The 17127-nt window shown below is 42.6% G+C and overlaps 1 protein-coding gene across 17 annotated transcripts in view; it reads right to left on the bottom strand.

Moving 5' to 3' along the window:
* AFDN (afadin, adherens junction formation factor) overlaps positions 1-17127 on the bottom strand; it is a 210140-nt gene that overhangs the window by 127061 nt on the left and 65952 nt on the right. For 12 of the 17 annotated variants that reach the window (XR_012902768.1, XM_075924647.1, XM_075924658.1 and 9 more), the window contains exons 2-3: positions 11986-12181; positions 5741-5856 (exon numbers count right to left, since the gene is read on the bottom strand). Coding sequence is in view for 16 of the 17 variants with exons in the window: in XM_075924647.1 (XP_075780762.1) it covers positions 5741-5856; positions 11986-12181 (312 nt within the window). In the remaining variant the exon portion in view is untranslated. The remainder of the gene's footprint in view (positions 1-5740; positions 5857-11985; positions 12182-17127) is intronic. The other 5 variants (XM_075924660.1, XM_075924659.1, XM_075924646.1 and 2 more) reach the window with 1 other exon arrangement.

The following is a 17127-nucleotide window of genomic DNA, read 5'->3' as shown; positions in this document are numbered from 1 at the left end:
CCGGAACACTGGATGCCGGACAACTGGAGTTGTACTGTACTTTGATATTTCCTCTCCCTCTTATAATATACCTTCCTGTCTTTTTGGCATAGACTCAATTTTTGTTATACTGATTATATTTCTTGCAGCTTCTTTTCCTGACAAGACTACCCAAGTGTATTTTTAGGGAAAACATATCATTAAGCTGCTGGGGTGTCCAGAAGCAATCAAGACTGCCTCTCCCAAACTGCCTCTGACAATGAGATCCTTGCAAGCTATTGAGTGTGGCTGGCTAACTTAATTGCTTGGCAGCCTCTTCAAAAACCTCTTCTGCTTCTGATATTTCTAGAAAGGGGATCTGGTGAAGCCAAACATCTATACAGGGAGGTACTGATTTCCCTTGTGGTAGGCCAGAGCATCAGTATGAATACTGGCTCACACACCTCTCAACATGGGAAGAGATTGATCGAAATATATGACAACCCTGCCCAGTTGATAAGTTGAATGGAACCAAGCTTGTAGACACCACAAGTGAAATCCTGTGAAAGGCATCTGGCTGGTTCATGTGGCCTAACAGCAAGATGAACTATAGACCAGAGTGGGGAACTTCAGGCCTGGGGACTGGATGCATCCTCTGGCTTGCCTGGATCCGGTCCCTAGGCTCAGGGCCCCACCCAGCATTGGGGAACTTGCAACAGTGCTCCAGTGCCCCGACTGCCCCATCATGTGGCTGGAGCACACAAAATCTACAAGGCTGGGCCCCCCTAGGCTCTGGTGTGTGTGTGTGTGTGTGTGTGGGGGGGGGGGGGGGGGGGGGGGGGAGAGGGGAGATATGAGGAATGTCTTTTTCCTTCTCTGGTTGAGGGCCATTTCAGTGAGGGGTTTTCTTTTGGGGGGGGCGCTTCTCACTTGTGTGGCCCCCAACTGACTTTTCTGAGAGTCAGTGGACCTTTATCCAAAAAAGGTTCCCTACCCCTGCCACAGATCAAGGTTTGTGGGTGATCAAAAAGATCAGGTTGCTTGTTGCGTAAAATCTGCAGGAATGAAATCTCTCAGAGATTGAGTATAAAATGGATTGTCATTATGGGTGACAAAAAGTTGTGTGTTTGCATAAACGAAGACAAAAGGTGGCAAGGACACACTGAAGTAACTAGTGCTTATACTGTATAACTTCTTAGAGGAACTGGCCTACCAGGAGAAAGTTGTCTAGGTATGGAAACACCATATCTCTCTAATGTATTATCCAGGCCAATTGCACTGCAAAAATGTTCGTTAACACCATGGGCACTATATTGAGAGTTCAAAGAAAAGAATGCAGAGTTGGTAGCATTGCTCACCAACCATGAAACACAGAAACTTTGTGTGTTGATGAATTCTCATGTGCAAGTATGCATCCTTCAGGTTGAGAGCTGCATACTATAATCCCTCCTGAAGCGAAGGGATTACAAATGCCAGTATCATCCTGGATTTCAGCTTTCAGATAAAAAAAAAAAAAAGTTGAGCTGCTGAAAGGTCCAGGATAGGTTTTCTGTGCTCTGTCCTGTTTCAGAATTATGAAATATAGAGAGTAGAACCCTCTTCCCCAGTACTGAAAAGAGGATGCTCTCTATCACTGCCTGGAATTAAATAGATTCTGATTCCTGTTGAAGAATCAACTGGTGAGAGGAATCCCTAAAGGGGTTTGGGAAGATAGTTTGCATGGAGGGAAGGAGGGAAACTCAATGGAGTATCCCTGATGGACAGTCTCCAGAACCCAAATGCCTGCGTAACCTTATTCCAACTGTGGGAGAAGGAATTAAGATGGTCCTCAAAGATGACAGAAGGAGATGTAGGTATATCAGTAATGATAAATGGACCTCAATGTTCATGTCAAAAAAGTCCTCTGGTCTCAGGCTGAGAGGATGTGGCGGGCATACCAGTGGAGGGAGTGAAGAAACAGGACCTATGGTTCATGTAGACACTCATAGCTGAGGTATGTAAATTGGGATTGATAGATAGATTAGATAGATACAAACACACACACTTTCTCTAGGCCCTCCCACCTTCTGACGGCCTCACCACTCAACTCCTTCCCCCTCCTCCCTTCTAGCGCCTAGCTCTGCCATCCCAGCTTTTTCACAGTGTGCAGGAAGTGGTGGCAGGGTTGGAGCAGAACAGGGATGAGTCAGACTCAGAGGATGTGACAGAATTGGATAGGAAAGGCAGTGGCTGCAGTGGAGCGGGGGTTTGGGCCTGTGATCATAGTTGAAAGAGCTGTCTCTGGTGTTTCTTTCTAGGGGCTGGAGAGCTGTGTCTAGTGTTTATTTCTAGGGGCTGGAGTGTAAGTCCCCAGAGATGACAAGGTGACTCTTGAACCCAAGTAAGAGCAAAGAAACGAGCGTGTCTTTTCATTAAAAAGGTTGGATTCCAAGAGAGGAAGGAAGAGGAGGAAGAGTATTTTGGACTTCAGACTCTGACTTTAAGGCCAGAAGGAACCGCCATGATCATCTAGTCTGACCATCTGCACATTGCAGGCCAAAGAACCTCACCCACTCACTGCTGTATTAGACCCCTAACTTCTAGTTGAGTTACTAAACTCCTCAAATCATGGTTCAAATAATTCAATTAACAGAAAACTCAATTTACACTACAGGTTGAAAGATTCTTAATGGAGATTCTCTGGTCCAGCAACTTCCAGGGTCCGGCAGGCCAGCAGCATGGACCCCTGTGGGGCTAGCAGCTCACAGCTGCCCGGTGGGTCTCAGAGCTGCTAAAGGTCGGCACATCAGTGGGGCCAACAGGTGGTAGGGAGCCAGCTGGAAGCCCAGCAGGCCAGGCCAGGCCGACCAGTAGCAAGGGTCCAGAGATGTCCTCCACTGGTCCAGCAAAATCCCTTATCCAAGACTGGTCAGGTCCCAAAGGTTCTGCAACAGGGAGGTCCAACCTGTAGTTTAAACCTGCAAGTTACCCATAGCCCATGAAGCAGGAGAAAGTGGAAAAACCTGCAGGGTCTCTGCCAATTTGACACAGGGGAAATTTCTTCCTGACCTCCAAACATGGGGATCAGTTAGACCCTGAAAACATGGGTAAGATCCACCAGGCAGATACTTAAGAAAATTCTCTGTACAGGCTGAACCTCTCTAATCTGGCACCCTCAGGACCTGACCGGTGCCGAACCAGAGAATTTGCTGAACCAAGGGAAGTCCATCTTATCTAGCAGCATTACCAACACTTCCACTGCTTACTGGGCTCTGAAGGCATTTAGGAGTAAATTAGAGCTAAATAGCACAGAACACCAAGAGTCAGGACTGGTGGCTGTAAAAACAACTTTATGGGACTGCAGGAAATTACTCCAAGAACCATCATCACTTGGCCTTGTCCACTAAGCTCCCATCCACACTCCACCCCCAGTCTGCCCCAAGCCCAAGCCCAACCCCGTCCTCCAAAAGGTTTCCCCTGCACCTCTGACCCTACCCTAAGGGCTCTCTGCCTGCTGCCCACATCTCTTTGTCTCCAATGGGACAAAGAGAAATCAGCAAGGAGAGGGGATACAGAGGAAAACAGCGGGAAAGCAGCACGAGTTGGAGGGGGGAAGGGAACAGAACTGGAGCCACATGAGTGGTCCTCCATTTCAGTGGGATGCAGCAGCCCATGGCGCACTGGCGTTTCACCTATGGCCTGCACACTCCCCATCTGTTCCCCTCCCCCACACGCCTCTCGTGCATCGGAGCCCTGCAGTTCCTCATACTCCTTCCTCCTGCCAGCACTTTTGGAGTGCCATGAATCCACCGATCTCACTCCATCCCCATTCCTCCTTCCCAGAGCCTGAACAGCTGTTTTGCACTGTTCCAACTCTGGGAGGGGGAGGAGCTGGGACAGACCGCAAATCTGTGGATTCAAGTCACCTCTGAAAGCATTGGGATGGAGGGGGGAGCTCCAGGGCCCAATGTGCAAGAGGTACATGAGGCAAACAGGGGGTGTGGCACATGTGCTTTCTCCTGGGTACGTTTCTGAGAAACCCCATGCATGGTCTCCCAGACACTGAAAGCTCTCCTGTTCTGTTCTTATGTCCTACTGTCTGCCCTCCCCAGCTCTGCAGAAATGGGATACATTGGCAGGGGGAGATAGCAAGCATGCATGTGCATGACAGAGTATGTTTTTGTATGAAAGAGAGTCAGACTGAACTGGCTGCTGGAGAAATCTCAGGTTAAATTGTGCACTGCCTCTTGAAGAAAGGGAATCACCCTTCAGTGTAGAGACCTCAGCAAGATTTGTCCTGAGCCAGGCTCTGTCTCCCCACCCCTGATCTGAGGAGATGGGGTATAGAGAGCATGACTATGAGTGTGTGCACAGGCAAAAGAGTGCACACATGCAAGCTGAGGAAATCTCAAACAGTGCATTCTCTCTAATAAAAGCAGGCAGTCATTCAAGGTTCAAACTGCATCAGTTCAAACAGCTTGGAGCTCTTCGGATCTAGGCTGTGGGTCTTCCCCTTCTTTCCTGCTCTGTGGAGCTGAATTACGGGGGCAAGAGGACACGCTGACATCAGCACTTCCCTTTGCCCTGCTCTGCACAGCTAGCAGGAGGGTCCCTCCCATGAGCAGCTGCAGGACAAAGCCAGGTGGGAAAGGGGAACCTGAATACATGCTGTCAGTGGTGTGTGCTCTGCTAATGAGCTGCATGTGAATCGCAGCTGTGCATATGTGCAACTTACAGGGAACACATTGCCACTGTGCGGAGAATGGGGGGGCCCTCCTACAGGTGCCCTTTTGACAGTAGCACACCAAAGGCTGCAGGCCAATGGTGTGCCTTGAATGGAAGGTGCACTGCATCCTGTTTGGGCATGATTAGCCTCCTTCTGCCTATTATACCTGCTGCTCATAATGGCAACTCTATGGCTGTGTCTACACTGGCATGAATTTCCTGAACTGCTTAAAACGGAATACTATTCCGTTTTCAGTTTTTCCGGAAAAGGAGCGTCTACATTGGCAAGCTGCTTTTCCGAAAAAGCCCTTTTTCCAGAAAAGCGTCTATGGCCAATGTAGACGCGCTTTTCCGGAAAAGAGCCCCGATCGCCATTTTCACAATCGGGGCTTTTTTCCGGAAAAGACTACTGGGCTGTCTACACTGGCCCTTTTCCGGAACAGTGTTCCGGAATAAGGACTTATGCCTGAGTGGGAGCAGAATAGTTTTTCCGGAATAGCAGCTGATTTTGTACAGTAGAGCATCGTTGCTTTTCCGGAAATTCAAGGGCCAGTGTAGACAGCTCACAGCTTATTCCGGAAAAGCAGCTGATTTTCCGGGATAAGTGGCCCAGTGTAGAGACAGCCTATGGGTGCAGAGATTTTAAACCAGTTCTTCACAATCTACACTGTCTGCCAGTGGATTTGCAGGAAAAGCTTAAGTGGTTGCTTTGGCCTTCAAAGTCCTCATCAAGTTTGAGAGAGTAACAAACTCTCTTACAGTGCCATACTTCCATAGCTGGGATCAGCAAAATGCTCAAACTGAGATGCCAATAATGTAAATCAGAAGGGGCTGCTGGCAAGGAATGCTTTAAGAAATCTTCAGAGCTTTAGAATTCATTCTCTCTGTACTGTTAGTGGGCTAATTTAACTGGTACTGAAGCACAAACTATTTTAAACTTATGTCATGGGCTTCCTAGAGCATATGAATAGGTACAGTTTTTAATACATCTAAATATTTAAGTTGAAAAAGTCTTAAAACAGCACAAGTGCTTTCCTAAAAACTAAAAACATCACCACAATCTTGTATATTATCTTACCTTTGGAGGAAGAGCATCATTTTCATTCTTGAGAACAAACCTCCCTTCTCGGTCATCTTTGTTCCAATTTAATTGTACAACAAGAGGCTTCTCATCTATATCTAATCTTCTTTCTTCTTCAAAATATGAAAGAGAAAATTGATAACTAAAGATTATTCTGCACCTTAACACTGAACAATTATAGTAGATTACCCTGGCTTAGAGCTGACAAATTGAACAAAATGAGTCTCTCTCAAAAGAATGGTTTGCTGTGCAGCCGGTCTGCTGATGCTTTCCTACTGCCACAGAGAAAGAATGCAAACTACAGGGCTTCCCAATACATGGAGCTATGCCTTTTCCAGTGACTAACATGAGATCCACTATAATTAGATCTGTGGACCTTGTATGGCAGTGATAGTGAAATCTGGAAAGGACAAACTTCCCATGCATAACTACGGTCGGCGTGCACAGCAATATTTATAGTTATGAATGAAATGAAATCTGAATTTCATACAAAATATGTTAAGGCCTAATGTTATTTCATACTATCAATAAATAAATAAATAAATAAATAAATAGAGCAGAATTCATGAGACCTCTATCGAAGACTGAATTAAAGTTGCTTTTCTATAGAAAAATAAAATTGTGGGGGAAGGGAAAGAAGAAGAAACGTAATTTTTGAGATGACATTTTATAAATAAGGCACAATACATCCTGTACTGTATTAAGGGCTTGACCACATGGGGGATCCAGAGGTTGTGCAAGAGACTGCAAAGTTAGCACAGGCTTTGAGACTTGGCCTCTGACTCCAAGAATATGTCTAGACTACAGGGATTTCTGCATCTGGACTGCTGACATGTTCTTTCGAAAGTAAATCCAAAGAACACGGCAGGTTTTTTTATCTTGGAAAACCTCGTTTTACGAGGAAGAACGCCTTTTTTTCCCCAAAAGTGCTCTTTCGAAAAAAGGCGCTATGTAATGCAAACTGTGCGTTTTTGAAAGAGAGCATCTAGACTGCCTGGGTGCTCTCTTTTGAAAAAGCAGTTTGCTTTTTCGAAAGTACTGGTTATAGTCTAGACGCTCTTTTTTGAAAGAGGCTTTTTCAAAAGTATCTTTTGAAAAAAAGACTCTTTCAAAAGAGGCTTGCAGTCTACATGTAGCCCAAGAGACGCTCAAAAGGATCATACACTGAGCACACCTGTGTGGTCTCATACGCCCATTTTATACTTTCTCCCTACCTGTGCTCTGATTGGCTCAAATTATTGGTATTAGTTATGACTTTACACATTTTGGAAACTCACTTTCCAACTTTAAGAAAAACAACGAGCTGCCCAGTGATGATTTTGGATACTTCAAGTGAACAGATTTGGTTTGTCTCCCTTCATATGTACACCAACACAGACAAACAAACCTACTAATTTTCCAGCTGCCTTCTTCTTTAGTTTATTTATAAAATACAGCAGTGCAATGATAACAGTCCAAGAATCCTGCTCTTATTTTACTAGGGGAAGGATAGGGCCAGAGAGGGTTATATAACAAGGGGGGGGAAAAAGCAGAATGAGCTACCAGACAGGAGAAACATTGGTGTCAAGGTAGGATAATGCAGCTTCTAGTGTTCGTTTTAACACATGGGTCTTGGAAGGAAAAACCTATAGCTGTAGGTTGTAATAAAGGCACTGTTTGGGATCTTTTAAAGAAAATCCTATGCATCATGGTAAGAAAAGAACATGTGCCAAGTGTAAACAATGCAACAAAGAGGTACAAGTCCTGGTTGTTGGAAAGAAAAATTAAGAAAAATGCTCCTCAGAAGAATTATTTTGAAGATATTATGAGGACATGTCTAGATAATTTGGATCAATGGATTAGTAAATGTATTTTTGTACCATTATTACAGATTGTCTTACGTAGTTTTGTTGGTCCCAGGATATTAGAAAAACAAGATGGGTGAAGTAATATCTTTTGTTCGATCAATTCGAAGTGTAGGTAGATAACTTGCTCTCTCACTAGTAGAAGATGATTTAAAAGAGATATTACCTCAGCTACCTTTTGTGTCTAACATATCATAAATTTGTGTTTTGGGTGGGTAACTGGTTTATAAAACTTTAAAATGTTTGTGTTCAAATATAAATTGGTATGTTAGTTTTTTGTGGGACTACAACATTTACATTTTTACTGTTACTGCTGACTCCTGAAATGGATTTTTATTGCTCAGTAAATCAAACATTCTAGGTAACGATTTTCTGTTTTAAAAGCAAAGTCTAATCAGGGATTTATTAATTTTAACATTTAGAAAAAGATTTTTTTCCAAGATGTTTGATATGTTGACAGAAATAAAGGTTTACATAGATTTATATAATTTTTATGATATATTATTTTCCCTATAAAACTGGGTTTAGAATAATTAATAATTACACAAATTCCTTTTTAAAAAAAAAAAAAGCAGTGCACTGAGTAACAGTGAGTAACTGAGTGCGACTTGATCTTTTTGTTTCAGGGTCCATCTTGGACATAAGGGATTATGAAGAACATAAATCATCTGCAATGTCTACAACTTGGAGACATAGCAGTACTGCAATTAAATTACCTTACTTGAATAAAGTGGTTTTTTGGTTTTTTTAATCATCCAGCAAAAATTATGGATGAGCTCAATCAAGTCCTGCAAATTCCACCAATATCACTTGGTTTATTTATGCAACAAGTTCTTCCTTTCCATCTTGTTCAAAACAAACACTGCATTCACGTGGTTCAATCATTATGACCAGACTACACTCCAACTGGAAAAGCAGACATTGCTGGAAGGTTACCGGATTCAACGTATGAGAAGGAAATTGAACAGTGGGCAAAAAACATTGATAAATTTGTTGATAGAGTCTTGATGGATAAAGCAATATACAAAAAGGTTCAATACATGCTTGTGTGACAAGATGCAGTTGTTTCTCTTACAAAAAGAGCTAATGTCAGAAAATGCCCATTCAAAAGACTGCTTAAAAAATAGCAGTAAAAGCTATCACAAATTGCGAACAAAAATTGAAGTGTTAAATGCGTTAACTGTCAGACAATGCTACAAATGTGACAGGAGGAAAAAAATCTAGAGAAGATAATAAAGGAAACCTGAAATTTATAACATATGGGTGCTGTGCGTACTTGATGAATTTTTTAGCTGAAGACTTCAGTACAGCTCCAGAATCAAAAGAAAATATTGCTTAAGAGAGCAGCAGGATTCAATCTAACTCTCCACACGATGTACATTAGAATTCTGTGGTTGACTGTTGAGCTATTTATTAAAACTTGATCTATTCTGAGTACAATTTGTGTACAAAACAACAACACACACAGATGGAGCTCTCACACCTAAACCAGTCAACTTCAATGCTTGTGGATAGCCAGCTAGATTACCTGTTCTTTTCACTCCCTCTGGGGCATCTGGCATTGGGCATTGTTGGAAGACAGGATACTGGGCGAAATGAACCTTGGGTCTGAGCAGTATGACTGGTCTTAGGTTCTAAGCCAGTTCCTCACAGGCATCAGCTCCTGCCCCGCCCTTGCTGCCTCTGATTCAGAGGCAGCAGAGGGGGAAGTGCCCAGGCTTATCAGTTAATCGTGTAGTCAACTACACACTGACATCCCTAATATCACATATTTTATAACAAGTGGTAGCTGCCATATGCCTCAAAAGTCATAGGCAGGTGTATGCAGACACCCATGTGCTATCTGAGATCACCGATATGAGGGAGGTCATTACTCTGAATCAAGGCATCAGTAATGATGTTTTGGCCTCCACTGAGTTCAGGTGTGCTCCTATGTAGTCCAATTGTACTTGGAGTTAGGGTAAATGTTTTGCTCTTTGACTTGTCGTCCTGAGGAATGGAAGAGCGCTATGGTTTCCTCAAGTGACGTGTAATCTTTCTGTCCAGTTACGGCCTTTTAGCAGGCAGTCATCGAGATACAAGAAGATCAATATACTTTGTCTGCAAAAACGTGTTGTTACTGCCACTAGGGTTTTGATAAAAACTCATGGAGCCATCGATCATCCAAATGGCAATTCTCTGTATTGGACGTGATCTTGTCCCACTGTGAATTGTAGAAATTACCTGAGACACAGAAATGGTAATATGAAAACAGCCATACTGTAAGGTAGAGGACTGAGAACCAGTCCCCTTGTTCCAGCAGAGGGATGATCAAGATCAGTGTGACCATTCTGAATCTGTGGGATGGACAAATTAGTTGAGTTCTCTCAGATCTGGAATGGATCTCCAACTTCCATTTTTCTTTTGAGTCTGGAAATAGGAATAAATTCTCTTCCCTCTGTGCTGTGTTGGGAACTCGTTCCACAGACCGTAACTGTAGACGGTGATGTATTACTTGTCTCAAAAAGGTGCTCATAAGAAGGATTCCCTAAAGAGTAGTGGGTAGATGATATGGAGATAAAGGGAATGGTATAACCCATACAAATTATTTCTAAAAAACTCATTGGTCCATGGTGATAGAAGCCCACCTATGACATAATGCTCACAGACAATGACCAAAGGTTTGTGATACTCTGCTTATTTGCATTGGTGGTTAGGGGGGGATGTCAGTCAGATCCTGGATTGTTTCAAAATTGTGTTATGTTTGATGGTGCTTAGGATATTGTAGCCTGAGACAGGATATGGTCACATTTCTGTGGTCTTGTCTTTCTGTGCCTTTGTCTTTGGTTATCGTATGGTGTCTACTGGTGCTGCAAGACATTTTCTGCTACAGTTGTAAGGCTGGTATCAAGGTGTCCACAGTGTCGCTAGAGAGTCCTTTGTGAAATGGAGGACCAGCAGTGAAGATAGGGCCAGGCCCCGCACTTCAAATAGGCCCCACGCACACGCTACTACCTGTTGGCTATGGCTGTGGCCCATGCGCGAAATTGTGCTGCCCCGGGCCCCGTGCTCCAATAGGCCCCACAAAACTCTCATCTGCCCCTGTGGAAAACCTCCATAACCTTAGCAGAAAAGAAAGTGTTCCTGTCAAAAGGCAGATCCTCTACTTCATTCTCAAGTTCCCTTGGGATAATCAATGAATGTAACCAAGATGCTCTGCTCATCTTGATAGCTATTGCCATCATGTGTGCTGCTGCATCTGCTATGTCAAGAGATGCCTGGTTTGCTGTTCTAGCAATAAGCTGTCCCTCACTGTCAATGGCTCAGAATTGGTCTCTCTTTTCCCTCCAGAATTTCCTATGCAATATCATTCCTTGTGGTATAACTGTCGTGACAGTAGTTAGCAAATAATGATTTTAAAAGAGGCTTTCCACCTGGTGATTTAAATCAATCCATCTAGTTCTACAGTCAACATTTCCTATTCTAGAAAGTTCTCTTTCCTCTATTGCTATTTCTCTATTCAAAGAGACAATAGGAGAAACTCTGTATACTATCAGAAGAGGAAAACTCAAGATACACTGAATACTATCAAATGCACTAAATTAGGGTACGGCTAGACGGGGGGGGGGAGGTTCAGGATACTGGAGGTAGCCCCAATAAAACCTCTGCTGCATCCAGGGAATGTTTGCGCACTTCCGCTTCTTTTTTGCGGATGAGCAAACACGCTCTTTTGGAAGCCCCTGTATTCCTCGTTCAACAAGCAAGGCGGTGGCTTTCGAAAAAGGGTTTTTTTCTGAAATTTGTCCCAGTCTAGACACGCATTTTGCTTATCTTTTTCCCATAGATCCACACAGTTTAGCCCTACCCTAACATTCTCACCTGTATCTTTCAGGCAGTAGATTTTGACACTACTTGTAACAGGCAAAAGTAACCCTGAAAAACTACAGGACTATGTAGCACTTTAAAGACTAACAAGATGGTTTATTAGATGATGAGCTTTCGTGGGCCAGACCCACTTCCTCAGATCAAATCCTGAAAAAATGTTTTTAAACTTGATATTGTCCTTTCATTAGATAGTGTTGCTTTAATTGTAACTATGCTGTGCACTCCATCTAAATTAGCTTAGTAGTTTTTCAATGGACTGCCTTTTATTTAGAAATGAATGATGACAGTGTAGGAATATTCACCTACTTGATATCAAGTGTAATGTTTTCAAAAAAGGTCACAACACCATCACAGTTTGTACAAATTGCGTCTATGATACACCCCATTCTATTTTGAAATACTACCACCAATTGAGAACTCTTTGCCAAAAGAAATCAAAGTACATTTGTCATGGTAATTAGTAGGAAACATTTATCATCTTTCTGTATCAAGAAAAAAAAAACAGGAATAAGACCATCCAGACACTGTACTAACCTCCACTGACGTGCACCTCATAAAGTGAGTATTTAGGAGATGACAACATCCGCATGTCTGGTCGGAATTTCTCTGCAAGGGTTTCTATTACATCTTGCGTTGTGGCAGTACTAGAAACACGAATACATTTTGTTGCAAAGTTTCCAGCTGCTTTGTCTTGAAAATAAAATCTCATTACTCCATGAAACTCCAAATCCTGTAAAGAAATAAAAAATTAACATTAATTCTGACTGGTGACCGAAAAGCTTTATTTTCTTCTTGGGAATGGAAGAAGTTATTCCAGCCATAAATCACTGATTCATGTCTGTATGAGGAAAGGAAGTTGGGAACACCTGGGATAATCTAAAAATGCACGTTTATTTTTACATATTCTTCACTGCTATGGATGGTTTTATGAGCTATGAGTTTAATATTCAACACACGGACAATCAGGAATCATCAGTTTTACCTGAGGAAGAATTAACTTCATCCTTCCAAGGTAAGCTTAAAATAGACAGTTTACTCAAAAACTTGTGTCATCTTTTAATTGAGAGCTTAAACACCAAGATTCAGTCTGCTTTGCAAGGATATTTAATATCCTAACGCATCTTCCTAACAGACTTTGTTCCGGGATACTGGCCACAACTTATGGGAGGCTGTTGTCTAAAAGTTTTGAGCTAACAGCCAGTTTACACCCTGAATATCAATTTAATAGCACTGTCGACTGCACCTTTGGCTTGCAAATAGTTAACAGTAGGTGACTACCAAGAAAAACTTTAACAAACCTCCCCCGGCACAAAGAGAAATTAAGCTTCTTCTAGTGAAAACATGCCTTGAAAGAACCATGCACACTTAATGAACTATAGAAATAAACAGATATGGTGAGTAATATCAAAATCATTAATCTGCTGTACACAAACGTTACAATATTTTCAGTACACGGGATTAGATATTCTATGTTTACTGGGTGATGCTTACTAGGTAAATGGGAAACCAGTGGATCAACTGGGCTGGAGCAGCCCCATGCCTGCAGCAGATGGTGGCTGTTCCAGCCCAGTCGGGCCCACTGCACCATGCCACAGGCCAGGGGGCCCACTCCAGCCTGGTTGAGCCTACCACTCCAGCCTGGCTGAGCCTGCCACAGTGTGGTGCAGCCAGGACCCAGCCCAACCAGCCCTTGCCTGAGGTGCAGACGGCTCAGCCCAGCCCCCACCCACGGTATAGTGTGCCCAACTGGACTGGAGCAGACCCTTTCGGGCAGGCGTTTAACATTTAACTGATGAACTTTTTAAATGGGATTTTACATTTCTATTCTATGTAAGTAAACAGAATATACAGTAATGTCTTACAAAACTGGAAAACTTTTTTGAAGCTTTTAAAGCACCATATTAATTATAATGTAAAAGGGCAGATTTAAAAGAGAAAAATGGCACCCCATAATAAAGGAAGGAAGTAGATTAAAATAGAAGAACCCCATCAGCTTGTCCATGCAAATATAGAGGTTTGATAAGTTCTGCTTTGAAATACTGTTATCTTTCCTCTTCCCTTATTCTATACTAAAACTAACTGAAAATAGTTGCCACAAAATGTTTTATTTTTAAATCAGCAGGCATTTTTTTCATATGTATTTACATAAGACAAGCATTGACTCCAAAGGTTTTAATTGCTGCACAGATTTTCAATTTGTACACTGAGGGATCCTCTCCTATTTAGGATAGTGATAGAAATGTAGCTGTGTTAATCTGGTGTAGCTGAAACAAAAAACAGGACTATGTAGCACTTTAAAGACTAACAAGATGGTTCATTAGATGAGCTTTCGTGGGCCAGACCCACTTCCTCAGATCAAATAGTGGAAGAAAATTGTCACAACTATATATACACCAAAGGATACAATTTTAAAAAAAAGTGAACACATGAAAAGGACAAATCAAATTTCAGAACAGAAGGGGGATGGGAGGGGAGGTAAATTTTAGTATCCTGTTCCAGTATAGGCTGTAGTTTATTGATAATGTGTTGGACAGGTTTAAGTTGGGGGCTGTAGGTGATGACAAGAGGTGTTCTATTGTTGGTTTTCTTGGGTCTGCTTTGTCTTATTCATGTGTGTTCACTTTTTTTTTTTTAATTGTATCCTTTGGTATATATGGTTGTGACAATTTTCTTGCACTATTTGATCTGAGGAAGTGGGTCTGACCCACGAAAGCTCATCACCTAATAAACCATCTTGTTAGTCTTTAAAGTGCTACATAGTCCTGTTTTTTGTTCCTCCTATTCAGGTTTATCATTCCAGTTCAAATTTAATCTCTTCCCCTAAATTCTGGCAATTTCAATTTTTGTATGCAATATAAAAACAGTGAACTACTTATTCGTTCTGAAAATAGAAAATGTGCACAGTTTTAAAGTTGTAATAGGATTTTATTTCATTCTATTCAAATTCATGTACCTAAATTTTAAATTTTGCATTGCCATATACAAGTGACAGTCTATTTCAAGTAAAAAAAGTTGCAAAGGCACTCTACTCAAACTAATTGCAGTTCTCCAGAACAATCATCAGTACGAGGATGTAGGTGCAAACTACAAATAGTGGGGGGAGGAGATAAAAGGAAGGTATAGTATGCCACATTTCCCAGACCAATTTCACTTGGCTGCTATTTGTTGTTTTATTTGAAAATTTGTACAAATGTGGGCCTTATTATTTATAACAAGTTTACGTTTACCATTATGAAGCATTTCTAAATATAAATGCACCATTGTTGGTAGGAAATGGGGGCAACTGAAATAGATTATAATTTGGGTCTTAAATTCACTGATCCCAATTAAAAGTAAGATTCAGAAGGATGAGTAGATCCTGTTTCCAAGAGACAGATAAGAATCAGCAAAAATCTGAACATAAATATCCAGCTAAATGTCAGTATATTTTTTTTAACTTTAGGATACTATAGAAGATACTATTAAATCATGAAATGATTTAATCATGGCAAGGAGGACACAAAAGTTAAATAATTCATGCTTAGACGTTTACGTTTATTACATACTCAATTTTCCTCGGTCACTTTTTAAAAATTATATGGATTACAAATTGAGAGCTGAATCAGTAACTGCCTAATGTGAGTCTTTAGGGGATGGGGCTTAACGGGAGGGGGGGGGGGGAGAATTTAAAAATGTGGAAATGGATGAAGTGCCATGGGAGCTTCCATCTTGAAAACCATCCTCTACAAAGGCATCTCAGGAAAAGTCTCTTTCATTGTAACCTTACGGGTAGATAGGAAGAGTTAGCATGCTACCATTCTGTATTATGGATGTGAAAGTGTAACTGTGCACACAGGCCCCCTGATATGCATAGGGAGATGTTGTAAAAGCCAGCTTCTTGTGTGCACAGGAGCTGCGCGGTACTGGTGCCGCCTCCATATCAGAGGCAGCAGCACAAGGGTGGGGGCAGACGAGAGCCTGTGCACTTGGGGGCCCAGCTTAAAAGCCAGCTCCCCACATGCACTGGCTCCAGGGACCTGACTTCTGCCCTGCGTGTAACCCAGGGGTGGGCAATAATTTTTGATAGGGGGTCACTCCAAGATTTTGGAAAGTCGTTGAGGGCCGCACTCTACTATGGTATTAATGGAGGAGATACGGGGTCTGGGTAAAGGACTGGGGTGCAGGAGGAAGAGTGGGGTCTGGGAGGGAGTTTGGGTGAAGGAGGCAGTTGTGACCTAGGGCAGGAGATTAGGGTGCAGCATTTTGGAATGTGACCCAAGGCAGGAGGGAGTTGTGACCTAGGGGAAGGGACTGGGGTGCACAAGTTTGAGTTGTAACCTAGGGTAGGAGGGAACTGTGATCTGGGGCAGACAATTTGGGTGCCAGATCGGGGGGGAGTGGAGATATTAGAGGCAGGCTCTGGCCAGGAGACTTACTAGGCAGCAGCCTAGCCAGCCTGCCTGCCGAGCTAAATGTTTGGAGAGGGTAACAAAATTTCTTAGCCAGCCTGCCTGTCTGCCCCACCCCTGCACAGGCTACATAGCCATGTGCTTGTGTGAATAACTGAGCCAGAGGGGTGGGGAGCATGGCACTGTGTGCTGCCTGTTACTTGAACAGGCAGCTCCCACTGGCCAGTTTCTGGCCAGAAGCTGGCCAATGGGTTTGTGCTGGGGACGGGTGTTACGCCTGAAACCTTCTACCCCTCTCCTCCAGGCTCTCAGTTTTTAAAAGAGAAACAGCCCAGCAGTTGCTTTTCTGAGTGGCTTGTGGGGGTGCGGCAAACAGAGGAGCCTGCTTGAGGCTCCCTGCTGCACCCATGGGCCAGATCCGGTGGCTTGGCGAGCTGGATGCAGCCCGTGGACCATATTTTGCCCAGGCCGGATTTAACTTGTTCTTTTCGTTTTGGTTTCAAATCTTTCCCCCTTATTAATACTGTGCTCTGTATTTGATCATCATTAACCTTAAAGACAGAACCAAAACATGAATTAAATATCTCAATCTTCTTGATGTCATGTTCCTCTACTAATATATTTTAAAAATCTCTTCTTACTGACTTGTCCCTTGCTAAGTATATATCTCATTTTGTGCCTTAGCCTTTCTGATTTTGTCTCCACACACTTGTGCTAGTTGTGTACTTCTCCTGAGCAATTTGTTCATATTTCCACTATTCATTTCCACTTCTTGATTTTTCAGGTCACCAAAGAGCTTCTGATGGAACTTTCCATCCATGGGATTCTACCCACCAGCTCTCTTGAGCTTGCCAAAGTGTTTTACTGCGGTCAATCATCCCCACTCTGCTGCTCTAACTCCTTCCTTTCCTTAGGGTCAGAATCTCTATCATTTCATGATCGCTTCTCCCCAAATTATTTTCCACCTTCAGATTTATGGCCAATTCTTCTATTAGTCAAATCTAAAATGGCTGTTGCTTTAATTACATCTTCCATTTTTTGAAAGAAAAAGTTGACCACAATACATTCTAACAATGTATTTAAAAATTTCTGGTTTGATGTATTCTCTCTCAAACACATGTCTGGGTACTAGTCCTCTGTAACAACTAGGCCCACATACCAGATCTCTGCCACACGTTTTAGAAATGCCTCATCTATCTCCTCTGCCTTATTTGGTTGTCTATAGTAAGCCTTCCTACTGTAACAACCCCTATTCTTTTGCCAGTAATTCACTCTCTCTCACCCTTCC

The sequence above is a fragment of the Pelodiscus sinensis genome, chromosome 3 (genome assembly GCF_049634645.1).
Source record: "Pelodiscus sinensis isolate JC-2024 chromosome 3, ASM4963464v1, whole genome shotgun sequence".
NCBI classification, from domain to species: domain Eukaryota; kingdom Metazoa; phylum Chordata; order Testudines; family Trionychidae; genus Pelodiscus; species Pelodiscus sinensis.
The sequence above is the reverse complement of the archived record's forward strand: the minus strand, read 5'-3'. Positions and strand labels throughout refer to the sequence as shown.